This window comes from Corvus hawaiiensis, chromosome 6, assembly GCF_020740725.1.
Source record: "Corvus hawaiiensis isolate bCorHaw1 chromosome 6, bCorHaw1.pri.cur, whole genome shotgun sequence".
NCBI classification, from domain to species: domain Eukaryota; kingdom Metazoa; phylum Chordata; class Aves; order Passeriformes; family Corvidae; genus Corvus; species Corvus hawaiiensis.
Genome location: NC_063218.1, coordinates 45,042,513 through 45,070,028, shown reverse-complemented (window position 1 = coordinate 45,070,028; position 27,516 = coordinate 45,042,513). Strand labels below are relative to the sequence as shown.

The 27,516-nt window shown below is 43.3% G+C and overlaps 1 protein-coding gene across 2 annotated transcripts in view; it reads right to left on the bottom strand.

Moving 5' to 3' along the window:
- Positions 1–12,929: 12,929 nt before the first annotated feature.
- Positions 12,930–27,516, bottom strand: part of SLC1A2 (solute carrier family 1 member 2) — an 89,938-nt gene continuing 75,351 nt past the window's right edge. Inside the window, exons 10-12 of one of the 2 annotated variants that reach the window (XM_048308025.1) lie at positions 25,496–25,727; positions 22,955–23,016; positions 21,980–22,044 (exon numbers count right to left, since the gene is read on the bottom strand). In XM_048308025.1, the coding sequence (XP_048163982.1) occupies positions 22,990–23,016; positions 25,496–25,727 (259 nt within the window). In that variant the 3' untranslated portion in view covers positions 21,980–22,044; positions 22,955–22,989. Of the gene's footprint in view, positions 22,045–22,954; positions 23,017–25,495; positions 25,728–27,516 lie in introns of both variants that reach the window. The other variant, XM_048308024.1, reaches the window with a different exon arrangement.

Sequence of the window (27,516 nt, the reverse complement as noted above, 5' to 3'; positions counted from 1 at the left end):
AAATCCTCTGACAAGTGTGTTCTGCCTCAGCATACACAGACACCAGGGTATTTTGTAAGTCAGCAGTTAATGCGTTTATTTTAAGCAATATTAGGCCATTAGACAATAATTACTTCTTAGTCTTTATTAAACAATTCAAGGGTCTGACTCCTCTGAGTCTCTGCAAGAGCTCTGATTAGTCAAACACCAGCCCTTTTGGTAACCACAGGTTCTGACTAGCTCTTCTCTGTGGAGCAGAAGAGGACAAAAGGTGACAGGAAAAGGGCTGCTCCTTGAGGTGCTGTTCCAGCTGTGTGGGAGTGGGTGACACAATTCCTTCTCCTTAAGGGTGGAAAGAATTGTGCAAAGGTGTTTTGGGGGTGGAGCTCTGGGGGATCAGGGATGGAGGGAGAACACAATTTCTGGGAAAGGACGTAAAGGGAGAGTGAAATTTCTGTACTATTAATGGGAAAGTACCTTCAACACCCCCAGGACTCTGGCACTCGAATGTTTCACAACTCTGAGAAGGAAAAAGAGCCTTTTCCTGTGAGCCTCCCCCGCCTCCAAGTCATCCTCTATATCCACCACCTCATTTGCAAACTGATTTTGAATTTTCCCCTGGTAGCTTATTTCTCATTATTGCTATGCCTTGCTGCATGTGGCATCCGCCAACACCATGCTGCAGGCAAGCAGCTGTGGCAATGAGGAGTGAGAGGCAAATTTAGCCAAGATGAGTAACAGTGTCTTTTGTACAGCACAGAGACTTCACTTTTTGTCTTCTCTTTCTCACCCATTCGGAGTAAGGTTAGTAAAGGTAAGATTTTGAAAACATTTCTGAGAGGGACCAATTTGATTTTTATTTGTGCCTCAACATATGTTATACATGAGGTGAAAAATTACTACAGGGGCTGTAGGTGTGCTGAAAGCCCTGATATGTGCAGGTGTTAAGGATGCCCAGGAAAAAATGTCCAGGAAATCGGGCTGTGGGAGGAGCCTTAGCACATACAAACAGTTACTCTCTCCATCTCTCTTTCCCCCTCCCTGCTCTCTTTTCCATCCCACTCCGGTCGGAGCCACATCCTCTCTTTATCAATAGACAGTTCTCAGGTACAATATTCGCTGCTTTTGTGCATTATTTTCATCCAAGAAATCTATCGAAATGAATCCACCCCGACTCCTCTTACAGCAGGACGGGACGGGACGGGACGGGACGACTTCGCTTCTTGCTTGTCTTCCTGTTTTGAAAGTGCAGGACTGATACAGATCTTCACATCGGTCAAATGAGCTGCTGCATAGGGGTTTTTTGAAAGTTAAAAAGTGTAGAAGCTAATCCACCATCAAAGCAGCTCTTCTGACCTCAAGACAGTTGATGATTGTTAAAGTGCAAGTGAAGCAGAGGCAGTGAAAGCTTTACATAAGCTTTAAAGCCAGCCTGCTTTCAGTTTTGTCTGGGTGGTTCCAGCAAACAATAGAAAGGTTTTGTCTGAGTGACACCTTCAAGGAGCCTCAGACTTTTATTAAAACTTCTTACTCTACAGGCAAACAGGTTTTGGATGAGCAAGTTTTGGGATGAAACCTATCTTTATACATTCTCTGCCACAAAAAGCTGTGCATTGAACACTGATGTGAATGTCTTCAGTTTTTCTTTAAAAAAAAAATTTTAAATTATGAAATTTTAGATCAAAACAAGTCCACAAAGACTGTCAAAAAAGATGACTTTTTTTCTCAGTTCAGCTAGTTTTAATACTCCAGATAGCTGTACAAAATTACTTTTTTTTTGGGGAGGGGGGATTCTCCATGTCTAATACATAGTGTAGCTTTCCCTTTGTACTAAAATGAAATTCTTACAAGTAATTTATTTCCCACTGGGGAAAAAAAAAAAAGTATGTGCAAATTTACAACAAAATAGGATTGTTCAAGTCTAAGGTATCACAAATTTAAGTGCACTTGTCTCGGTTTTGAAAGACAGGTGTCTGCTAAGGAAGGCAGAGGCCCCCCTTGAAGTGGCAGATATAACCCCTTTTCCCTCCAAGTTATTATATTTTGAAATCAAGAGCCTTTAGGCGAAGATGTGGGAAATAGGAATAACAGTTCTTTACTATATATATATATGTGTATAACCAGTCAAACAAAACAACAACAACTATGGCAGTAACAGCAATCACAAACCCAGTGCCAGCCTTCTCGGCTGTCAGGCCCTTTCCCCTCGGGTGCAGTTCCGCTCGCAGCCGGCAGGGGCGCTGGCGGCTCCCGGTGAGCAGGGCAGGTGCGATGGTTCCCCCGCGGCTGCAGGGGGCGCTCCGGAGCGAGCTCGGGAAACCCGCGGCTCTGGTGCCCTGGGATCCCGGGAAGGATGGAACAAAGGCTTCACAAACCGCTGGGCAGCTGATCCCGGGCTCTCAGGAACAGCAGGCTGGAATGGCAGGGACGAACGCAAATCCCGGGTGGCAGACGAGATGTATCCAGATGGGAAAAAACCACGGAGGCCCAGGCAGGCAGGGTGAGCAGGGCTACAGCGTAGCGAAAGCTCGAAGCAGCAGCGGAGCAGGACAGCCACAGCTCGGTCTCCAGCAGGGCAGGGAAAAGCGGCTTTTGGGGTCCCGGCGTTGCTTCCAGCAGGAAGAAAGAACGGCCAAAAAGAAAGCAGCAGCAGCTCCTTTCTCTGCAGCTTCTCTCTCCAGACGCTCAGAGCGAACTGTCCCCACACCCAGGTGTAGACAAAGGAGTAGCCAGGCCCGCCCCACTCCCCTTTTTGTCTTTCTTAAGTACAGCTATTTGTCCCCTAGCAACATGCATATGGGAGAAAATTCCTTTAACAGGAAAACCTAAGACTAAACTAAAACCCCAACATTATCCACCCCGAATTTTTTCCCATACTAACATGTTACATGAAACTTAACTTTTTTTTAACCATATAAATCTATGCATTACCCAAATTATATACAAATATACATGCTGATATTGATACAAGTGCAGAGCCATGGGTAGTTCACCCTAAAACAAGGTCCTCTTGAGGTAAGCATCGGGTCTCTCCATCCTTTTGCATCACCCACCAGGTGCAACCTGGTCCCTGAGCAAAAACAACCCCACGGATGGGTTTGTCTTTGCTCAAGGCAGACTTTACCCAAACAGTTTTTCCAAGCATACCTCTCATGTGCACCACTGGAACCTTATCTCCATCTGTTGTTTGTAGGGGTTCGGATTGGGCAGGGCCTGCTCGGCTGGTGGAACCTCGAGTGTTAACTAACCAGGTGGCTCTTGCTAAATGCATCTCCCAGTTTTTGAAAGTCCCCCCACCCAGTGCCTTCAAGGTGGTTTTAAGCAGTCCATTACACCGCTCAACCTTCCCAGCTGCTGGTGCATGGTAAGGGATGTGGTACACCCACTCTATGCCATGTTCTCTAGCCCAGGTGTTTATAAGGCTGTTCTTGAAATGAGTCCCATTGTCAGACTCGATTCTCTCAGGGGTGCCATGCCTCCAAAGGACTTGCTTTTCCAGGCCCAGGATGGTGTTCCGGGCAGTAGCATGAGGCACAGGGTAGGTCTCCAGCCACCCAGTGGTGGCTTCTACCATTGTGAGCACATAGCGCTTGCCTTGGCGGGTTTGAGGCAGTGTGATGTAATCAATCTGCCAGGCCTCCCCATACTTGTATTTGGACCATCGCCCGCCATACCACAGAGGCTTCACCCGCTTGGCCTGCTTGATCACAGCGCATGTCTCACAGTCATGGATAACCTGGGAGATACTGTCCATGGTTAGATCCACCCCTCGGTCTCGTGCCCACTTATAGGTGGCATCTCTGCCCTGATGACCTGAGGCATCATGGGCCCATCGAGCTAGGAACAGTTCTCCTTTATGTTGCCAATCCAAGTCTATCTGGGACACCTCTATTTTCGCAGCCTGATCTACCTGTTTGTTGTTACGATGTTCTTCATTAGCCCGGCTTTTGGGGATGTGAGCATCTACATGACGGACCTTCACGGATAGCTTCTCTACCCGAGTGGCGATGTCTTTCCACTCTTCAGCAGCCCAGATTGGTTTTCCTCTGCGCTGCCAGTTTGCCGCCTTCCACCTTTCCAGCCAACCCCACAGAGCATTGGCTACCATCCATGAATCGGTGTAGAGGTAGAGCTTTGGCCACTTCTCTCTTTCAGCTATGTCCAGAGCTAATTGGACAGCTTTGAGCTCAGCAAATTGGCTCGATCCACCTTCTCCTTCAGTGGCCTGTGCAACTTGTCGTGTGGGGCTCCATACAGCGGCTTTCCATTTCCGGCTAGCGCCTACAATTCGGCAGGAACCATCAGTGAAGAGGGCGTATTGTCTTTCACTCTCTGGTAGCTCGTTATATGGTGGGGCTTCTTCGGCATGTGTCACCTGCTCCTCTTCTTCTTCAGAAGATAACCCAAAAGTCTCACCTTCTGGCCAGTTTGTAATTATTTCCAAGATCCCAGGGCGACTTGGGTTTCCAATTCGGGCGCGCTGCGTGATGAGGGCAATCCATTTGCTCCAAGTAGCGTCGGTGGCGTGATGCGTGGAGGGAACCTTTCCTCTGAACATCCACCCCAGCACCGGTAGTCGGGGTGCCAGGAGGAGTTGTGCCTCTGTGCCGATTACTTCTGAGGCAGCCTGGACTCCTTCATAAGCTGCCAGGATTTCCTTCTCGGTGGGAGTGTAGTTGGCTTCAGATCCTCTGTAGCTTCGGCTCCAGAATCCCAGTGGTCGGCCCCGAGTCTCACCAGGCACCTTCTGCCAGAGGCTCCAGGACAGACCATTGTTCCCGGCTGCAGAGTAGAGCACGTTCTTCACCTCTGGTCCTGTCCTGACTGGGCCAAGGGCTACGGCGTGAGCAATTTCCTGTTTGATCTGGGCGAAGGCTTGCTGCTGTTCAGGGCCCCAGTGGAAATCATTCTTCTTGCGGGTAACCAGGTAGAGAGGACTCACGATCTGGCTGTACTCGGGAATGTGCATCCTCCAGAAACCTATAGCACCTAGGAAAGCTTGTGTTTCCTTCTTGTTGGTCGGCGGAGACATTGCTGTGATCTTATTGATGACCTCAGTGGGAATCTGACGTCGTCCATCTTGCCACTTTACTCCCAGGAACTGGATCTCTCGGGCAGGTCCCTTGACCTTGCTCTTCTTGATGGCAAAACCAGCTTGCAGGAGAATTTGAATTATTCTCTCTCCTTTCTCAAACACTTCGGTTGCAGTGTTCCCCCACACAATGATGTCATCAATGTACTGCAGATGTTCTGGAGCCTCACTCTTTTCTAGTGCAGTCTGGATCAGTCCATGACAGATGGTGGGACTGTGCTTCCACCCCTGGGGCAGTCGGTTCCAGGTGTACTGCACGCCCCTCCAGGTGAAGGCAAACTGAGGCCTGCACTCTGCTGCCAGAGGAATGGAGAAGAATGCATTGGCAATGTCAATAGTGGCGTACCACTTTGCTGCTTTGGACTCCAGCTCGTACTGGAGCTCCAACATGTCTGGCACGGCAGCGCTCAGCGGTGGAGTCACTTCATTCAGGGCACGATAGTCCACAGTCAATCTCCATTCCCCGTCAGACTTGCGCACAGGCCAGATGGGGCTGTTGAAGGGTGAGTGGGTCTTGTTGACCACCCCTTGACTCTCCAGCTCGCGGATCATCTTGTGGATGGGGATCACAGCATCTCGATTTGTCCGATACTGCCGGTGGTGCACTGTCGAGGTGGCAATTGGCACTCGTTGCTCTTCCACTTTCAGGAGCCCAACTGCAGAAGGATTCTCAGATAGTCCAGGCAGGGTGTTCAATTGCCTAATGCCCTCTGCCTCCACAGCAGCAATCCCAAATGCCCACCTGAGTCCTTTTGGGTCTTTGTAGTAGCCATTCCGGAGGAAGTCTATGCCCAGAATACACGGGGCCTCTGGGCCGGTCACAATCGGATGCTTTTGCCACTCCTTCCCAGTCAGGCTCACCTCAGCTTCCAAAAGGGTCAACTGCTGTGATCCCCCGGTCACCCCAGCGATGGATACAGGTTCTGCCCCCACATGTCCCGATGGCATTAAAGTACACTGTGCCCCAGTATCAACCAATGCATCATATTTTTGTGGCTCTGATGTGCCAGGCCATCGGATCCACACCGTCCAGAAAACTCGGTTCTCCCGTGCCTCTTCCTGGCTAGAGGCAGGGCCCCTCTAGCCCTGGTTATCATTCTTTCCCTGGGCGTACATGCTCGAGGTACCTTCAAGGGGATCCGACATATCATCCTCCCTTCTGTAATGCCTGGCAGCTCGATCACGGGAGGCTGAGGCTACCTTCACCTTAGCGGAACCCCCCCGGTTAGTGCCTCCCTCCTTGAGTTCACGCACCCGCGCTGCCAGGGCAGAGGTGGGTTTCCCATCCCACCTTCTCATGTCTTCCCCATGCTCACACAGGAAAAACCACAGCTCAGCTCGTGGGGTGTACCCTCTCTCTCTAGCAGGGGGACGACGGGCTCTGACTTGGGGGCCTGTGACTCGCACTGGTGCCACACTGACCCTCCTCATCTCCTCCCTCATCTCCTCCATCTTCTCCTTCATCTCCTCTTTGAGGTCCTGGACCACAGCAGAGACATGAGCTTTCAGCGGGCCATTGATCATGCTGTCATAATGCCTGAGCCTGTTGGCAACAGAGCCCACTGTTTCTCGGGTATTGTCAGCATCAATCGTTGCAATGAAGGTGGTGTATTGCGATGGCCCTAGCCTTGCCAGGTTCCACATCATCTGTCCTGTGCACCTGACCTTATCGGGGTCATTATCATGCTGTCCATCCTTCCCAAAGAGTACCTCTAATATTGCCACCTCTCTTAGCTGTTGGATCCCTTGCTCGAGTGTCTTCCACTGCATTCTATGATGATACTCCTGCATTCTTTCTTTGTGAATGAACCTTTCTCTCACACTCATTAAGAGCCGCTCCCAGAGAGAGAGAGGCCCTGGCTCCCTCACAAATATCTGGTCCACACCTGGGTCCTGGGTCAACGATCCCAGATACCTTGCCTCACCACTATCCAGTTGCACACTTGTGCCCATAAGGTCCCAAACCCGAAGCAGCCAGGTGGTATAAGGCTCACGCCCCCTTCGCACAATGTCGTTTCGCATAGCACGGAGACTGTCGTGCGACAGGGACTCAGTGATGATTTCTGGCTCTGGCTCTCCTGCTGGTTGTGAGGGCCCTGGTTGCCCATCATCATTAACTGGTCGTACTGATTTGGTCTTATACTTCCTCCTTTGCACAGGGGCGACTGCTGCTGGCTGTGGTTGTCCTTGTGGTTCAGCTGAAGCCTGGACGGTTGTAACATCCGTGGGTTCCACTGCTGCACCATCGGACTCACCCTCTTTGGGGCAGGGAGAGGGTTTTTCACTAGCTGAGGAGGTGTATTCCCTTAGCAATTGGCATATCTCCTGGCGCACCTGGCCCATCTCCTGGCACATCTCCTTGCGCACCTGGCCCATCTCCTGGCATATCTCCTGGCGCACCTGACCCATCTCCTGGCATATCCCCTGGCGCACCTGACCCATCTCCTGGCATATCCCCTGGCGCACCTGACCCATCTCTTGGCACATCTCCTGCATCCCTTTTGCCAGTACCCCCACCCAGTTTGGGTAGTCCATTTCTGAGGTGGACTGTTGGGCAGTATCAGTCTGTGGGGCGGGATCTCTAGTGTCTGGGGCTGTGGCAGGCTCTGGCTCTGGGGTAGGATCTCTAGTGTCTGGGGCCGTGTCAGGTTCTGGGGTAGGATCTCTAGTGTCTGGGGCCGTGTCAGGCTCTGGAGCAGGATCAGGCTCTGGGGTAGGAACTCTACTCTCTGGGGCCATGTCAGGTTCTGAGGCAGGATCTCTAGTCTCTGGGGCTGGTGTCCGGGTAGATATCCAAGCCAATCTCAACTTATCCTTGAATGCTAAATAGAGTAGGCCTATCAGCAGCAGGTGGTTAGTATTCAGAGGGAATTTAAACCCTTCGAAAATTGATGGGGTGGGCCCAAAGAACTGGTTGAGGGGTTGGGAGAAAACTTCCCCTGGTGTCATTTCCTCACAGAAGGTACCATTGTTAACATAACCCCAAAAACATGTGCTCAGTGTGTGATAGCTGTTTATCCATGTGCCCACATTCCGGAGGAAGTTAAAAACCCATGAATTCCTCACCTTCTCGACCCATAACGCAAGCTGGATAACAGCAATGGTAGCCTTAGTCAGAGGACCCATATTCAAGTAAGGAGCTGCAAAGGGGAAGAATATAGCCACGGCTACATGCCACCCGAACCAGGGTAAACTAGACCACATAGTGCTGCCTAACAAGGTTCCAATATCCAGCACACAAAATAAAGTTATCGAGGAACTGTTATTCCTTTTTCACCTCTATCTCTTAATGCCCTCAGGCCCCACGTTGGGCGCCAAGATCTGTCTCGGTTTTGAAAGACAGGTGTCTGCTAAGGAAGGCAGAGGCCCCCCTTGAAGTGGCAGATATAACCCCTTTTCCCTCCAAGTTATTATATTTTGAAATCAAGAGCCTTTAGGCGAAGATGTGGGAAATAGGAATAACAGTTCTTTACTATATATATATATGTATATAACCAGTCAAACAAAACAACAACAACTATGGCAGTAACAGCAATCACAAACCCAGTCCCAGCCTTCTCGGCTGTCAGGCCCTTTCCCCTCGGGTGCAGTTCCGCTCGCAGCCGGCAGGGGCGCTGGCGGCTCCCGGTGAGCAGGGCAGGTGCGATGGTTCCCCCGCGGCTGCAGGGGGCGCTCCGGAGCGAGCTCGGGAAACCCGCGGCTCTGGTGCCCTGGGATCCCGGGAAGGGATGGAACAAAGGCTTCACAAACCCCTGGGCAGCCGATCCCGGGCTCTCAGGAACAGCAGGCTGGAATGGCAGGGACGAACGCAAATCCCGGGTGGCAGACGAGATGTATCCAGATGGGAAAAAACCACGGAGGCCCAGGCAGGCAGGGTGAGCAGGGCTACAGCGTAGCGAAAGCTCGAAGCAGCAGCGGAGCAGGACAGCCACAGCTCGGTCTCCAGCAGGGCAGGGAAAAGCGGCTTTTGGGGTCCCGGCGTTGCTTCCAGCAGGAAGAAAGAACGGCCAAAAAGAAAGCAGCAGCAGCTCCTTTCTCTGCAGCTTCTCTCTCCGGACGCTCAGAGCGAACTGTCCCCACACCCAGGTGTAGACAAAGGAGTAGCCAGGCCCGCCCCACTCCCCTTTTTGTCTTTCTTAAGTACAGCTATTTGTCCCCTAGCAACATGCATATGGGAGAAAATTCCTTTAACAGGAAAACCTAAGACTAAACTAAAACCCCAACAGCACTTATCAGCAAAATCTCCAGCATTTTTTAGAAAAGTAAGGAAAAGTCTCAAACACCCACTTAACCTAGAATTTAGGTCAACAGCAGCTTTCTGCGGTGCTGAAGCTGAGGCCCAGCTGAGGTTAGGGGTACATAGGCTGGCAGTGGTAAATCAGCATTTGGCTCATAGGCAGTGGAGGCTCTGTACATCCAGAAACTTTTAGACTGCTGAGTTTGTCCTGAAGTCCTTGTAACTACCAGAGCAACCCAGGGCAGAGGAGGATGCAATAAGGCATTTTCCACTTCTCTGGAGGCTCTAAGTTTTGTACCTGGCATCTGAAAGCCTTGCCTTGGGCACTTAGGATGGAGTCAGTTTTAACATCCATATTGCCAGTCCCATGTGGAAGTGGCAATTTTGGTACCAAATGGCTTTGGTACAGGTGAGTTTTAGCTTTAATTGTAAATTTATTTGTAGTCATTGGTGTACATAATCTAGCTTCTGGCATGACAGAAGGCTTTTTTTTCCCTGGGTTAATCTAAAGAAAACCCCTTATATCACTTTCAGTGACCACATTTTCCTTTGCATGAATTGAGACCCCATGCTTCCATTTTTCATGTAACAAACAGTAATAAACTGTTCTGCCCCATGATGGGAGTTAAAGCCTGAGTTTATATTCACCACTTTTTATTTTTATTAACCTATTTATTTTAAAAGCAAGCATCCTGTTCAGGGCTGCTGCTGCAGATTGCTAGCAGCATGTTACTGGAGCCAGCTCAGGGAGAGAGTTTTCTGCAGCTTATCTAAGGTGAGTCTATCACAGCTGAGCCCCATCCACAAGACACAGTGATGTCAGCTGACAACAGCACACCAAGGGAGAGAAGAGTCTTCCTGCACATGCTGTGGACTACAGCCATCACTGATACAAACCTCAGCGAAAATGTTGGGCTCTTTTTATTTTTCAGATTCACAAATTATCCTGTGTTTTGGCTTTGTTCAAGCATTACCTGTCTATCTGTATCCTAGTGTGCAAGTACATGGGGTTTGTCCTCCTGTAAAACTGTTTCACAATCATCCACTCAATTCAGCATGTTTTGTTTTGCAGCAGTGGGTCTTCAGATTCACCAGCTTTATAGTTCTTGGGCAATTCCCTGCAGTTCTGTGTGGTTCACTTCCTAGTTAATCTTTCTTTCATTAATCAAGTGAAAGTCTGAAATAAACTCAAGGTAGGGATGCTTGTTTGTTGAGCCAGTGACTTAAAAATTAACAACCTTACCCTTTGTTCACGAAGGTTGATTTCTCCCCTGCCGATGAAGAGGACAGGTATAAAGCCTGCCTATTGTTTACAGGCTGGTCAAAAATGAGAGAAGCCAGGTTCAGAAACAAAGCTGATATGATTTAGATAACACCTGGATGAAACAATGGAATGAATTTTGAGTGTATTTCCTAGCTTGGTCCCTCTTCTTGTCCCTTCACTGCACTGGGAGTCAGCTGCCTTTTCTCGCTTGCACATCTCCACGGCAGCATGTCTCAAGTGGTGTCCAGGGATCACAGAAGAGTGATCCATGCAGCATCTTCAGGCACCCCAGTAAGAGAACAGCCAAATGGAGATAGATCAGTCTTACAAATGACTACAGGAAAAGCAAACATTTTTAGTTCAGTCACGAGTGAGAATGCAGAGCACAACACTGTGTAAAACAGACCCTTGTGTGTTGCTTTTCTAAATACTCATCCCTGTAGGAGAGAAGGCCCACCAAGAGTGTGAGGCCTTGGTTCTCCAGACCTTGTCCCTGTAGTTTCGGTGGGAAGCAGTCAGTTTTGTCATTTATCTGTCTACACAGACACATCTTGTTTATGGCCACATGGTTCTGCCTGCCAGAACCACCATGACCACAAGACCTTATCTTGCATGCAATATTTTCCTTCCTGCCTTCACTGTGTGCTGTACAAGTGAGACAGCAGCAGACACCTGCCCAGCTTGGGAAGCTGCCTCAGCTTTGGATGCCTGCACAGGGCTCTGCACAGCTTTGGAAGCAAAATGGCACCAAGCCTTGCTAGGGTATCTGTACATTCTTGCAGTGCAAGTGCTTGCTGCAAATAACTCCTTCCTGCCCAACTGAGTGTAATTTTTAATGCTGTTTTCCTCCTAAAGCACCGTACGTTGGGGCCACCTGTTTCTTTCATAACCTTGTCCTGTTTATATGTACTATCTAATACAAAGGAGAAGATTATTTCAGATCTAACAACCCTGAAGTATTATCTCAGTTTTTCTTTCATGCCTGAGAGGAGATACAGAAATATCTCTTAATGTGGGTCCATGATTCATGACTCACCAGATTTTATAGCCTCTTTAGCAGATTCTTTCCCATAGAGAGGGACGCATTCCAGACACAAACACACTCCTGAAATTATCTTTTTCTCTAAGGCTACAGACATGGAGAAAAGGGGTACAAGTGGCTTGCAAGGGCTTAGAGAATCAATCTTTGGGGTGTGTATTTTCAGAAGGGTCAGCTTCATATAATTGCAGTACTGGTTCCTGCATGGGTTGGTTATTTTAGGTCATTTTGCAGAAACATTGCTTTGAGAAAGCAACAAACATAGGTCAGTGTCAAGTCTTTAATTTTAAACTTTTATCGTGCTGTGTAACAGAAGAACAGACACCTTTTACGGAAGGAATTTGAACGTACACAGTGCACATGAAGTATGTGAGTGACAGGCATCCTGGACAAACCCCAGCCAGGAATTTTACAATTAGCAGAATGCATTTATTAATGACACTTGTTGATGAGACCAGATTAGGACATTTTTGCCCTGGTATCAAAATGGCAGCAGATAGCTGAGGCCTCACATTTACTTTTTGCCCAAAGATCCTCCTAGCACCACATCAGGACTTAGTTCGTTACTGACTCAGAGGGCAGACTGCCAGCTGAGGCACTGCCAAAGCCACTTCCTGCCATGCCTGGATTTCTGTGGAAATCTATCAAGTGGATGATTAAGAAGAAATAAGGCCAGGGTTGTGCACACTGTGAGTCCTTACAGCCGCGGTTTCGGTTGTGCCTTTATCACACACCGGTAGCTCTGCTATTTCCGTAGCGCCTGCTATTCCGAGCATGCAGAAACGTTGGAGCTTTCTCTCCATACTTGGCAGCTGCCACTCCCCTGGGCCATAGTTCACTCCATGAGATCTCTTAATTTATGTGTTAAATACTGTTTATTTCTTTACAAAGAACTCCAGAAGTTCTGCTACAGGCTTTGTTTATTATTTTTTTTAGAAAGGCTATGAATAAAAGATTTATTTTTTAGCAGCCAGGGGAGGGAAGTAGGTTTCTAAAGCAACTGCAACCATTGATCTGTATCCTCCTACTCTTCTAACATCTCTTTTCACTTCTCTAGGCTTCATTGCCAAGAACTGGAGTTAGTGAATCCTGGCCTTTGTGGGAAATGAGCTCATTTGCAGCCGGCATCCTGGAATATTTGGAGGATAAAGTGAGGGGTGAGATTTCTGACTCTTTGGCAAAGTCAGGTCCATCTTCCACCCTGCATGTAGTTTTCAGAACAGGCAGCCTCTCACATCAGACTGCTTTATCTAAACTCCTACACAAAGCATTCCCATATTGAGCCCAGGCTGAAATTAAAACCCAGAGATGTAAGCCATGAAAATTATGAATCAACATTTATTGATGATATGTACATAAGAGGTACAACACTTAGTGAAATATTATATTCATGACTATTTCCAGCATAGAAAGAATGTCTAGTTTGTTTTATACATTAGAGAAATCAGTTCACTCTGTAAGAAAGCATTAAAAGCAAATGACTAACAACCCTTGTAAAGAGGAAGGATCTGAACTACAAAAATAGAATCAGTCTACAAGGCATTCCAACTACAATATACAAGAACAGAGCCCAGAGTTGGGAGAAATTTTATCATCTGCATTTATTAATTTCTAAACAAACTGTGCTATAGATACTGTACAGTATGTCATTTCAAAATCTGCAGAACTTTCTGAGTGTGAAGACCAACCTTATCCCTCTTCCTTTTTATCCTTTTTACAACAGAACATCGCAAACCATTCAGCTCATGCCTGGTCACCTTAAAGAAGGGGCAAGGGATGATGAGCAGGCAGCACACAGTACTCCAGTGTGCAATTCATCCTGAAGCATCATAATGGGACTCATCAAGCCAGATAGTTTCTGTGCATTGGGGCCTGATTTTTATTTCTTTCTGCCTAGAGGAGATGATTATATTTATAAGATCCAGGTCCAGAGTATCTAGGAATGAGTCAGCTTCCTCTTGCTGCAAGGTTTTACTTTCTCACAGATCTGAACTGTAGCTCTGATTTCAGAAGATTTTTGCCACTGACTATGTAGTTCATATGTGTTTTTCATGCTCAGACATACTTTTTTAAGTAACAGGCCTGTACAGCAACCACAGTAGCTTTAAAAGCCTTGCTTGGCATTTCTTTTCCAATAAATGATCGTATCCCTTTTTAACAATGAAAGAAACACTGCCCCTTTGCCCATCTTTCTCCGAGACTGTTCCTGCTAAGGGGATGAAGCAGAGGTTCCTACTCGGACTTCTCAGGCACTCTGGAGAGATCTGGCAGCCCCTTGCTGCCTGCAGGCTTGCCCAGTCACAGCCACGGGACTGCACTGCTTTCCTGGCATCTGTGGTCAAGGAGTAACTGGAAGTGACTCAGAGGGATCCTGTGATACAGTGGCATGTGACTAAGGGCTGAATGATGCACAGAGCCAAGAGCAGCCAGGGCATCCAACAGGAATGCATGTAGATGGATTTCCCCTCGTTCATTGTGCCAATTTAAACCGTGAATTACTAAGCTTCTGGTGATAAAGAGTCCAAACATTTCAAGCAAACAAGAAGAAAATAAAACAGAAACTTATCACTCCAGGTGAACATTAATTCTTTATGTCATAACAAGTGTACTCACCAGGCAGCAAATCTATGCTGGGATCACTTTCACTCACTGCCAGGGAACTACACACATGCAGCTTCTAACACACAACATACTGGTTAGATAGTTGAAAACTAAAATTAACATATTTACAATGAGCTGGCTGCATACAGGACTCTGAATGTTATTAAAACTGGGTACTCCATAAGAGACAGATAAAGTAGTTAGTAAGCTGTGGAACCCAACCAGTTGAACGGTCAAAAAGAAAGAAACCCAGATACAAATGAAAACCAGAAAGGAGAACAAAATTTTAAAACACAGTCTAATTTTCTACTATGGCTCAACACACAGAAACCAATTAAATTAATTTAAAGCACAGCTACACATACTGTATACACCATTTCACTGAAATTACGTGTTGATAGCTACATTATCTACACTAAGTGCAGAGAGGCACTGGACATCATGCTTCAACAAAATGTCAAAACTGGTATCAATAAGGTTTTACAGCTATTAGTAACTCAGCACTATTCTACCTGTGATTCCTATTAAGTTAATACCTGTTACATCTGATTTAAAATACAATATAGATTAAAATACAAGGGTATATCAACACACTTCCTACATATATATCTACTAGAAACTTAGGCTCCAAAACCTCAGCAGAATAACATGGCCCCACAGATTTCTGAATAGTTGAAGAGATACCCAGTATCAGTCACACTGGGACAGGAGTCCTTCCTATTCAATGTTTTCTTTGTTTTGAATTACAGTCAAAGAGCTAGTAGGCCACAGAAGATTTTTTCTGTTTGTTATATAGTTGTTATGAATATTTATATTAATTTACTTTTATTCCTCTAAAAACAGTTCCTTATTAATTAAGCTGAAATTATTATAGCCATGGCCTTAATGCCAACAGGTATTTGCCTAATGGGAAGAGATGACCAAAATGAGAAGTAACTGTCATTTGGGTCCAAAAATATAGTGGTTATTCTCTTTAAAACACATAAGAAAACAGGAGGTATTTGTATGGATGCTACCCAATTACATTGGTCCCATGGTGGTTCTGTTGGTCCTTTTTCAAGAAGGCAAAATTAGGTGGCAAAATCCTGAACTTTTTCCACAGGCTGAACTCACACACACTGTATTGTAGCAAGATGGATGGGGTACCTGACTACACGTTTTTTGCCTACCCAGATATGTTTTCTGTAAACTGCATTCTGAGCCAGTCTATTATACATTAACAGGTCCTAAGGAAGAACTGCAGGATTTGGCAAAGGTAACATCAGGAAAAATTATAAAAGTGAGGGACGATTGCCCAAGACAGTCAATCTAGAAGATTGCTCAGATTATTATTGTTCCATGATGAACTGCAGCATTTAAGGACATCTTGAAATTCCTATTTGCTTCTTGCATTTTGTGCTTTGTCTATAATTCATTACCAAACATAACACAAAAATATTTCATTGATCCTAAATGTCATAAGAAAACTGGTTTTGTTCTAAGGTATAGGTCACCTTTAAAGGATTATTTCCCTACCTTACATGATCACATAGAAAACATTCTAAGAAAATATTTGTGTGTCTGTAAATTACAGATACTAGGTAATTTAATTCAGTCTACACTGTAGTTTCCAGAGAACAAGTACAAACCCCTAAAACCTGTATTATTCTTAACTAAATCAGTGTTGAGCACACAATATTTAACAATATAAATACATGTTCAGCTTTTTCTGATGTATTCTACAAGCAAGAGTTCATACCAGATCATAGGAAATAAGATATATTTAAGAAAGGAGCAGGATATATTGGATGGAAGTGTATGCAATTGTCTTTAAGTAGGAAGGACAACCTGTAGTACACAAGAACTCACAAGTCCATACAAAACACCAAAATGGAAATGATATAATCTACAGTACTGACTGCAAAATCAATATGCAAGCACACTTTGCATACAGTCTTTAAAAAACTGTAGAAAACAGAATGGAAAAGAATGATACAAAAATTCCAGCAGACAACACTATTTATGTACAAAGCAATATACAGGAACGAGACAATCCAGATTGTGTGATGCTGCCTATGACAGCTTCCCTTCGTGCAATGGTGTGTGCCACAGAGCATCATTAAAAACAGTTGCAGGGCTCCTGAATGTTGTGTAAAATAGCAGAAGGATTGAATGCTCTAGCATTGATCAGCACTGGCTCTGCAGCAGGATGGAGTTAGAAATGAGAGGGGATCAAAGGGTGGGTGAAGTGAGAAACCTCACAAGTCTTCTTGTCTCCCCAAACCTTGCATTAGCCTGTTGGCTATTTCCATCCTGGACTAGTAGAGAGCTACTCAGTGGCTCAGCCACGTGCTGTAGGCTTTTCTAATGTTTGGAGCCTGGCTTTTTTTATAAGACTCATTGTTGCAACTGCACAACCACCTTATCTGTTAGATTTGTATCAACCCGTTAGTGGGGAGTCACTGGGTTTCCCCTAAACAGGGGAAGATGTCTCTGGGATGGTGGGCACCTGTGAGGGACAGTTCCTCGGAGCCTTGTGCCAGGGAGGCCACTCAAAAGAGAAGTAAAAGAATTACCAGCACCTGGGCATCAGCAGCAGTTTGACTCATTCATAGCAGCAGATTTCCATTGAACATAAAGTATGACCAGGAAGAAAAAATGAGGGAGGCACCCATTGTAGAGCCTGTACCCAGGCACTGCTCCTGGGGGCTTTACCAGGAGTCCTGCCTCAAGTCTGTGCATTGTCTGGGGGGAGATACAGCCTTGGTGCCCATGAGGGAAGAAAGATTGATGGCTTTGGAAGGAATATGCACCAAATACATTGTTTCAGGAAAATCATGAGCAAGAACACAACATTTTCAAAAACACCATGGCAAAGCTGAACAATTCATTAACAGATTGACTGCCTTCTTTGACACTTCACTATTTTAAATCCTTTGTTCTTTTTAGTGCTTGAAACTACACTCTCTGAATCATTCTTTAGACAAAGGAAACTGGGTAAATATTTTCCCTTCAAAGTCACCAATATTGCTGGAGTGAAGAAAATAACTAATCTTTCCAAGAATGCTTTCTGCTGGGAACAGGAGCTTCTACATAGTGTTATATGGTGAATTATAGCTGAGGTGCTGTCCCAATGGACTATACACCTATCATAATGGCTAATATGAAAAATATCTTCATTGTGGCCTTAAAAGTCAGAGTAATAAAATCATAATAGTCTTCAGGCTCATAACAGAGTAATATTACAGTACATTTTTATAAAGTGCCCTTATTTATCCTTCTGTAAATTAATTCAAATGCAGCAATAAAAAGAGCTGAATGGAAATTAAAGAGATGAGAAACAGTTATTCCTGTACATCTCCACAAAAAGATTCTTCTGAGCCCGGTGCTAAAGCTCAGAGTCTTTTTAAAGATAAAAAGAGAAGTGAATGTTAGAGGGGAGGTTTAACATTACCTATAGTTACGGGGATTTGTGCGACTGCTGCTGTGTTGCTACAACAAGGCTGAAATAACACAAGTGAAGGCAAGGAAGCAAAGGAAATCCAGGCAGTCACCAGAGAAAATTTGTTCACATGCTGATGCTTCAGTTTCTCAGATTAACAGTCTACTCGTCTGTGTGTCTACCACTGAAAAACTAATTACCCTAGGAGTGATGGAAAACAGATTAGAAATCTATATTACTCCTACTTTTAAAAGTGGCATAAGGTCTGGAATTCCATGTGCTTTGAGAAGGATATGGAGCTCAGCTGTATCTCAGAAAACGTGAGAAAAATCTGTAATGAGAGCGATCCTTATTTTTGTGCTGAGTTTTAAATTCAGTGCTGGACTTGCAGCACTGAAACAATTAGGTGTAAGAGAAGTATCTTGGCAGAAATCTTTTGGATGTGAGAATCAACTTCATTATAAATAGCAAAGACTATTGCCTAGGATGAGATTGTGAAATGTCTTATAACTTAACAGAGACAGGAAGGGACTTGACTTTTCCTGGAAGATTGTGACTCTCACAGATTCCAGTGGGACTTTCATGTCATCAAAGCATTGCAGGCACAGTTTTTACTATTGCAAACAGTTTTTCAAAGACATGCTGAGTTTCTCATCAATTCAAATGGAAAGAGCACATCTTGTAATAGTGACCAAGTGGCTTCTGCCCTACCTATTTGAAGAATCTTTGTGTGTAAGACCCACACACATTTCTTAAAAGGCTGGTGCAGCCATTGTCTTCCAAGAGAAGCAAGGGAGAAACAATTTAAGTGGCAAAGTCCTCCATCTCTCCTGCAGTTCTATCATAGAGTGTCCTTTACTTTCAGTGAACAGATACTACGAGAATGCTGACCCAGCTTCAGCAGCAAATGCATAAAGCAAATGCGTAAGCATGTGTGTCATTTAGTATGCAATGAACTGAGTCTTTGCCTGGTCTAGACTTCTCCATGTGCCAGTGTGCTGCCAGCAACCCAAAGGCCAAAGGGTATCACAGTTGCACAAAGGTTGGGGGAACTGACAGAGCAGTAAATGAGATGATGCAGAAAACAATGACAGTATGGACTACACAGAAACCAAATGACTTTTCACTGAGCTATTCCTTTAACTTTACCACCCCAGCACTTCGAGCAGATACAAAAAATTTGCCAGATGCATATTAATGCATTGACACTCCTAGTGAAAGTAAAAGGAGGCTGGCCAGTAACCAGAACTGCCTGCTGAAACGTGAACCTTGGCTTAGCTGAAGTGGATGGTCCCTCGGTTATTTTCTGTTTATTTAGTTAAGTAGCAACACGGCCTCATGTGGAATGAGCAAATAGAGAAATGAAAGCCAAGAGTGAGTTATATTTTCCCACAGAAATGGAAAGCTTTTTGATGATTTAATACAGTGCTGCTCTGGAGTAACACTATATTAAATATTCAGTCAGGCTACAAGCAGAGGAATACATGAAACCCAACATTTCTCCTTCTCCCACATCCACATTTAAATAGAGAAATACCATCATAATTATATTTTGAAAAATCCCTGAGTTACTGTATCTACAGAATTACCACTTTAAAATCACAGTCTGCTATTCTAATCCTATCAAAAGATCCAAATTTATTCTCCCATATGTGGGTGGGGTTTCTCTAGCACTGCATTCCTTCCTTCCCTAGTCTCCATCCAAAGAAGCACTCTTCAAAGGACATTACATCCCAAGTGGATAACTGTAAGCATATTCTAAGTATTTCTCAATATGTAATTTTGTGGAGCTGCCTAGTCACATGTTGCTGACATTCCTGTTTGTTTCCAACTGCTAAACAGTTTCAAATGACAGTTAAGAGTATATGGACCAGTTTTCTAAAGCTACTTTCAACACAAGCAATCAGTGTGCCTGCTCCCAAGAAACTGCTATGGTGAAGAGGATGAAAAATCATCTATTATTGGATGAGTTGTGCCACGAAACAGCTCAAGAACGCTGGATATAAATTGGGGTAAATGCTGTGTATTATTCTTGGATATAACTACCACTTGAGTGAGAGTGAATTTCACTTGATGAGAGCCAGCACCCTCAGAGTAAGGAACATTTTACAGTACCTACACACCATCCCAGGCACATTTCTGGCACATAACCCAGTGAATGCTACTTGGGAAGCAATAGCTAGATAGAGGTTAACTCTGGATATGCTAATAGCAATGACTGAAGAAAAGAGAATACAACCTGTCTGCCACTTCTCTGAATAACCTACAATTCCATCCTTCACAAAAAAAGTAAAATAAAATCCTGAAGATACTTCAGGAGGCCTTTGGAAGAGGCCTCCCCCTCTAATGTTACAGGCCTACAGAATTCACAGTGGTTCAATATTTGTTAAATTATATAGGCCATTTTGCTTAGGGTTTGCTTGGCCATAGCATTCAAGTGATGACAAAAATACAGTGGTAAGAAAAATATTCCATAATAAATGCTTAAATGAGGGATACTCTGACAATGGACTTGATCTTGCACATCATTGATCATGCAAGTAGCCTTGGCTGGCTCAGGTCCGTGTGCAGTTTCAGAGATATTTATATGAATGCAGATGAACAAAAGCAGATTATATTTTTACTTTAACAGCTTCTACAGAGCCAAATAACACTCTACAGTTAAACACATTGTTCCTGTTTAAACCCATGACAGGTCTGAGCACAGACACTGAATGGCCTATTTCCATAAATGTTTGAACTCTGTTTCTTGCCATTTTTAACTTCAACATATGCTCATATTCTGATTCATTCTGAAAACTTCTGAGAATTCCCCTCAAAATTGCACAAAGCTTGTTCTGTGAGTAGAACCTTCCAAGGCCATGTGGCTCAGCTTTGCTATGGAACGTGGTAACGGTATAATGGTATTCACCAGTATCTTAAAATTGCTAAGTATTAACAAGAACCTTTAAAAAATTTCACAAGGTGATTATTCTCACTGCAATTTCTTCCGACAGGTTTAGTCAGATATAGCATGTTGACAAAACACCATCTCATTAATTCAGATGCCATGTGCTCAAAGAAACATTTCTTTGACATTAGGGAGTTATATACTTATTACTCTGCAAAAGAGAGAGAGAGATGTAAATTCAACGTACTGGCCTAAATCCTGAAATTCTGGTTTCATTTTCATTCAGTCCTAACCCTGGACAAATTCTCTTAACCTTATATGGAATTTGGTTTAGCAATGAATTCAGGATTTAGCCACTCTCTGAAACATGACATACTTGAAAGATGGCTTTCACTTCATAGCAAATGCTACTGATGATCACATTCAAAAATTCTGTAAGAGTAATAGATTCAGAATTTGTTTGCAGTTCATTATCAAATACCCAATCAGGACATCCATAATCAATCTCAGTAGTACCTTACTTGAGTATCCCATCCACGTGAGAAATCCCTCTGACATCAGTGGAGAAGGGTAAAAAGTAAGGTACTACCTACTTTGATTAAAAACGGCACAACTGAGTCCATGGTTTTCTGTATTTTGCGCATCAGACATAGATTTAGTGAAGGAACTACCACCTCTGTAGTTATACTGCCTTGCATTGTATGGTGCATTGTGGTCACGAAGCAGCACAGCCCCAGCATAAAACAAAGGCTGCACCTGCCCTGGGACATCTGATAAAAACACACCCCATGCACATACAAATCTAAGGTCTTCTCTTGATGCTAAGCATTAGTTGTACTGATCTAACAAAATGTCTGGGATAATTTATTGACTTCTATGCATTAATCTTGCCCCTGGATCTAAGGTCAGTTTAAAGTACAACTAGGCACAAAAGTACAGTGCTTGCTATTATCAAAACAAATAGAAATCTTTATGGATGTTTTCAAAAGGTATTTTAGCCATACAGTGATAAACAGATCGGGTATGCCACAAGAGTCACCAAAACACTTGAAGGCTTACGTGGTGTTATGTTCTCTTGTATCTGTGACCCTGAGTCCCTGTAGTGAACTGTACTGGCACTTTGATCTTCCCATTTTGCAGCATTTACATTCTCTGTGTCTTGAATGAAAGGGGAAGTGGGTGAGAGCACATTGCACTGCATGGAGGATTCTCCAGGTGCATCATCCAAACTGTAACACAGGGGAGACAGATGGCTGTGGATCATTGCTTGGCAAAGACACTACAATGACTTGATGAGATCTTTGCTAAGTTTCAGTTACAAAATTAAGCAGAAATGGTAGATGTTAAATAGAAAAAAAAAAAAGGAGAAATCTTCTTTAATCATGGTATCTTCTGCCAGAAGATAGCTTCAGGACTTATTAAGGATGCAGCTAGGAATCTCTTCACTTATTTTTCACGTTTCCAAGGCTCTTCTTCAACAACATTGAAGTCTGCAGATTTGCCATTGGTTGCCAGTGTTACCTGCAAGTAATTATCATCAACAAACGACTTAAAGGCCAAGGCACTTTGACAAGAAAAGTAGTGAGTTTTATATGAAAGGTTATGATACTTGCAGGAATTACATACACTGTCACTTATTATATAAGTAAAATATATTTATTCAGAATTCACAACACTCCCAAATAGTGACACTCCTGTTCATTTATTTATTAAAATGACTAGAAAACATCAGTAGTAGAAAAATGTTCCACATTTTCTTAACCTTCACTGCAGGTTTTTTTAAATAAATATGTCAGATTCTACTCCTTTCTATCCCTTGTAGATTTCTCTGGATTATTTCAAAAACAGACTATTTATTTTTTTAGTGTAGAAAATCATATTTTTTCAGTGGAATTCCTTAGCAAAGCTGCGTAACTGATGCAACAACATGAAAAATATGCAAGGCCAGAATAATCAGAGGTGTGTCTCTACACAAACTCACCTACAATTACACCACCTTTAAAGAAATGGGAGAAAAGACATGTTGTGAACGCATTGTTCATCATACCACTGTAACAATGTAGTGAAATATTTTGACTGTAGTCCAATTAAAAATTCACAGTAATGCTAAACTGGTCGCACATGATGTACAGCAAAACCTCACTCTTTCCTGTAAAGATACATGCTGGAATTTTTAGGTTTTAAGTATGGTAGAAGACCTGTAGAGATCTACCAACTCACAGTGAACAGCGTGTCGTATGTTCCATTCCAGAGATCAGTATAAATGAACCCGAGTTTCAAGAAAGGTATCTCCAGCCAAATTACTTTAAATAATCAAAAATCAAAAAAGGTAAAATGTCAATTTAACTTTACAAAAGTATTGTAGATCTTGATAATGTGAGAGTATCTTTCATTTAATTCTAAATGGATGGCTTACTTTTTCCTAACTTACCTTGTAAGTTAACATCTTCAGCTTCAATTGAAAACTTAAAGACAGAGCTGAAATTCCCCATGCTGGATAAACAGGATGCATGGAAGCATTGGGACATGGAAACATGACAAAATGCACTGATCTTTGAAACAAAGTCAAGCTTTTTCTTAGATAATTGGAAGGGGAAAACATGCAAGTACAGGAATGAACAGCTTATTCAGAAATGAAAATCACACAGAGTCATGTGAAATACGATAATAAAAAAAATACAAAAATATCATGCAATAACAACCACTCTAACCCCATATAAAGGTAAACTACTTATTAATTATGTACAATGACCATGCAAAATTATAAACTACTAGTGTTATACATGGAATATATTACAGAAAGTAAATAGAAAGGGCATTCTAGTAGATCAGCTTTTCCATATCCTGACCAGAGTTGCAGTAAGCTTTTCAACCCACCAGTGCATTGGACAGGATGAAGAGATGTCTTTTTAAATTTAGCAGCTGTTTTGAAGCCCCAGATCCTACACTCTGTTGCCTTTGCAAGTCTAACACTTGGGAGTTGTAGACCACTTCAACATGATCCAAATGCTTTGCAAGTGTCAGCATATATTCATAGCTCATCAGTTAGGTCCCAACAACACATCCTTTTGGCAGCTTGCAGACAGAAAAGAGAAGTGGGCTGCTCAAAGTCAGTCTTGTGCTCAATCCAGTAAAGCCTGGCTCTTTTCATGAGTTTCAAAGAGCAAACTGAGACTGTGAGCAGACCAAACCTAAAACAATTTAAAAGGACAAACATTTCTAGCTCATAAATCACTGGTCCCAAACTTGAATTAAAGGGTATGCTTAGGATGACATACAGCACCATTAATCCATGTTTTTGAGGCAAGCTATTGCCTCAGCTGAGGGAAATTATATGAGAAACGGAAGAGAAAAGGAAGTGCAGCAAGTATTGATTGCACCAACAGGCTACTACTTTCTAACTTGGCTTGGATCTCTGTGCAAATCTCAGAGACGGGGAGCAGATAAAATCATCAGTATTCAGTTCCACAAACAGACTCTTAAACCTACTGAAATCAGCATTGTCTATTTAACTTAAAAACAGTGTTCAAAAAATTCCAAAAGAAGTTATCCAAAAAGTGTGTGTGCACATGCTTTCTATCTTTCTTTCCAGACAGTTTCTTTTTTTCTTCAAATTTTAATGTCTTGTGTCTTTCCCTTTTTTGAGAAATATAAATTAATGACAATTTTCAGTTTTATGTAAGCATATATTCTCTTTCCATTTCAGATCTTAGTTTTTAAATTTTTCTCATGGAAAAAGAGTGGGTCTGAAGAGAAATGAGAGAGCCATGTCAGAAAAAATGCATGATTTAAAAAAAAAAATCACTTTACTGAAACCTGGGAACATTCAGGGAAAAATTGAAGATAGGATGAAAGCTGTTTGGTTTTTTTTTTCTGAATTCAGTATTACATTTTCCCCTGAAAATCCAGGTTTGGCCTGCATTCTCAAGAAGTAAGCATTAGGAAAAAAAATAATTCTAAAGAATATTTCCAGCCAGGCTAGAGACAAGTGAAAATCGTAATATAGGACTTATATTTCCAATATAAATGGTGATCTGCTATTGGACTTAGTGCAGTCATTCACAGCTAGATACTGGCTCAGTTGTGGCAGCTGGAAGATATAAGAGAATCTGTCTGGATAAATGGCTAAGGTAAGCTGATTGGCAAACCCCACTGTCTCAAAGACAGTGTACAGCATCAGACTGGAGCATTAATAAATACAAAAAAAGGACTATGAAATTAGAAGTTCCACCTTGTTTCACTCTCTTTTCTCCTCCTTTTCAAAATCTCTCTCTGGATTTTAAACTGCCCCATCCCATTGGTGGGTTCTTAACGAACTTTTAACCACTAATCTCCTGAACTGTCTTCTCATTCAGCTGGTGGGGTTGCTCAAGCTCACTTCACTCTGATCTAGACGTTATTATTCGTATTAATATTGCATGTTAGTTACAGCAAGGGTTACAGTGATTGTGCCTTAGTGCCTGGGGAAGGAACGCTGATGGAAGCGAAGCAGAAGCATGCTGTGTGAGTGCAGGAGCATTCTCATGCTAAAGCGCATTCAACGCGTCGACCTCTGAACAGCATATCATGAAGGCAGTCAGCAAGTGACAACACCTGCATCTGAACTGCAGCCATCCTTCATTTGGGTTGGCAATTAAGTTCTCTGTTGCCACAGAAAATTAAGTAAATGTCCATAGAAGGTGATGCCATATTCTCTGTGTCTTGGCATATTCCATAATACGCTGCATCTTGCCTTTTGATATGTAAACAAAGTACATGATTTTTTCCCATCAAATGACAAGTTTTAAGAAGAGTGCAAAAAACCATCTTTTGAACTGCTCAAACACATTCAAAATGTCTGGGGTTCATGGACCTTGTTGTCACATTGTTATTTGCAGAATGATTTGAAAAATACATGCAAGTTATAAAATAAGATAAAATAAAGCATGCAGTGCTATATACATGTCTCAATATCCATAAATGTGAAAGGTACCTTGCACTCATCTACCATGACTGAGTTGTGAGCTGCAAAAACACATTGGTTTGAGTTGTTTTCCCTATGATTTTTCATGTCGTCATAGATTGACTGAGTCTTGGTCATTTCAATGTCTTCATGCCCTTTGTGATGGGAATCAATGGTGTCAAGTTCTGCCTTGGAAAGGTGGTAGACAATGCCAGCACCAAAAGAATCCCCCACTACATTGACTGATGTTCTCATCCGGTCCCTACAAAAGAAGGAAAATGCAGAGGCTGAATGGTTTGAGAGGAAGAAAAAGTAGGGCATGGCAGCCCTGTTTCTGGTACAGTTAACTGCACTCATTTCAGGAAGCTTAAGGTATCTTTTGAACAGAGAGATGGGAGCTTTCAAGGGAAATGGGAGAAGGTGGCTTTCCCAAGGGACTTGTTCAGACAGGGAGGATGTTCAAACTGCCGTGTCCCAGCTGCTTATTCTCGTGGAGTTTGGCAAAGAACGTATGCTAGATCCCAGCCAAACTGCAGAGCTGTGCTTGACTGACATCCCCCAGTGCCGGCTTCTGGAGCTGGAGGTTTCAGTATCAGGGTGCCCAGCTCACACCACTGCCCTTTGTTTCATCTGAATTTATTGGAGCACTGAACTTAATGCAGCCAGAGAAAAGGATTTTGGATCTAATGAGCTGTTCTCATTTCTAGTATGAATTAACAGAAGACCTCTCCCTTTACTCTTAGTGAGCAAACTATGGGGAACAAAAATGCCTGAAATATCTCCATAATGCTTAGGCCATTGAAGCTCTTCTTCTGGCACCATCTTTACAGATGGCCATCTGTTGGTGTGGCAGCATGCCCACTCACACTACGTGTGCCAGAGCTTGGCATATGAGCAATCCAAATATAGGTCATGGCCTACAAAATTATGAGCCTGTGACAGCATTTCACTAACGAGTGCCCCTCACTGTAGGAGGGTGCCAAGAGAGGCTAACATGCTTCATTATAAAAAAATATGTTTGTTGGCACTTTCTGGACAGGATGCCGTTAAACAGACATGCCACTTTTCTCCTGTCTTGTCTTTAGTGTGGCTCTATCTGTCAACAGCGAAGTCACAGTTGTGGATTTTCCCTGAATTCAGAATTCTGCCCCACATCTGACCAAAATTCTGCAAAAATGGGAGCTGAGTCCTGCTATCTTCCCTGCTGCAGCACACATGTTGAAATCATTTACAGTCTCATTTGCCTCTTCATATCTGCACTAAATATAAAACTCCTAAAAACCTTCTGACCAAGGGTTGCAAATTAAACTGACTTAAAGCAATTGAGTCTAGCTTTGCCAAATAGGTCAGAGAAATGATTACACTGATTAATTCTCAGAAGTATATTCATGAAAATTCATTTAAACAAAATGGCCAGGTTTAATAGTGTGGACATTTGCCAAGTGACAAAAGCTAGCATGTAAGACCTCATTTCCCAAGACAGTGATTAATTTCAAAACAACCTTTCTAGTATTTCTAGTACTAGATTTGCGTGACATCTCCTTTTCCTGTAGAACACCAAGAAGAAAACATCTAAATATATAAAATGTCAACTGATAAACATTCATTATTCATGCTTATTCATGACCATATAAATTTTTGAGTCCTTTTTAACATCTTTGCTCTACACATTGGTAAATCTGCCTTTCTCAGCTGTGGAATTAGAGTCCCATTCAAGTTTCTCCTCTCCCTCTCAGCATTATCAGGCTTACATATTTAAAGACTTTGTAGTGTAATATCTTTGCTGAAGCAGTTAATTTTCTCTTTTTGGCTTCAAAGGAATACCCAGAAGGGAAAAAAACCTCTACAGTAATTCCCCCGAGAAACAAACCAACAACCTATAGGAGGGAAACATCCTTCCAGTTCTGCTTCACACAAATTAAATGCTTTATACATTTCTCATCCAATGCCTGCGAAGACTATTTTAAACCTGGTCAGAGTGGTAGAATAGGAAAATAAGACTTTCTGGAGTGATTTTTAATTAAGACCATTAAATACACTGAACCTGGCAA